The 260-nt window shown below is 62.7% G+C and overlaps 1 protein-coding gene across 1 annotated transcript in view; it reads right to left on the bottom strand.

The window, feature by feature from the left end:
• Positions 1 to 3: 3 nt before the first annotated feature.
• Positions 4 to 260, bottom strand: part of HEPACAM (hepatic and glial cell adhesion molecule) — a gene marked incomplete at its 3' end in the record, with an annotated part of 6955 nt that continues 6698 nt past the window's right edge. Inside the window, exons 6-7 of the mRNA XM_010163161.2 lie at positions 232 to 260; positions 4 to 141 (exon numbers count right to left, since the gene is read on the bottom strand). The exon at positions 232 to 260 is cut by the window's right edge and continues 64 nt beyond it. Of these exons, the coding sequence (XP_010161463.2) occupies positions 4 to 141; positions 232 to 260 (167 nt within the window). The remainder of the gene's footprint in view (positions 142 to 231) is intronic.

Below are 260 nucleotides of genomic sequence, written 5' to 3'. Positions count from 1 at the left end.
CGGTGAGCGATGGTAACGACGAGTCGAACGCCCCACCGGTCCTGGCGAGCGACCGGACGCCGGTAACGGCGAGCTTGTGTAACCCGGTTCAACAGTGCTGCGAGGTTCGGGTGGGGAATCCTCCTCCGCTTCCGGTGAGTCCTACCAAAAACCAAGGGTAGGTGAGAGTGCAAAGCGCGCCAAGGCCCGACGCAAAGCCGGCGCGCTAGTGGCGTGCTTCCAGTCGCTCACCTTATCCTTGAGGATGTACAAGGCCACCG

This window comes from Antrostomus carolinensis, unplaced genomic scaffold (assembly GCF_000700745.2).
Source record: "Antrostomus carolinensis isolate BGI_N321 unplaced genomic scaffold, ASM70074v2 scaffold23932, whole genome shotgun sequence".
Taxonomy (NCBI): Eukaryota; Metazoa; Chordata; class Aves; order Caprimulgiformes; family Caprimulgidae; genus Antrostomus; species Antrostomus carolinensis.
This window is presented reverse-complemented; position numbering and strand designations above follow the sequence as displayed.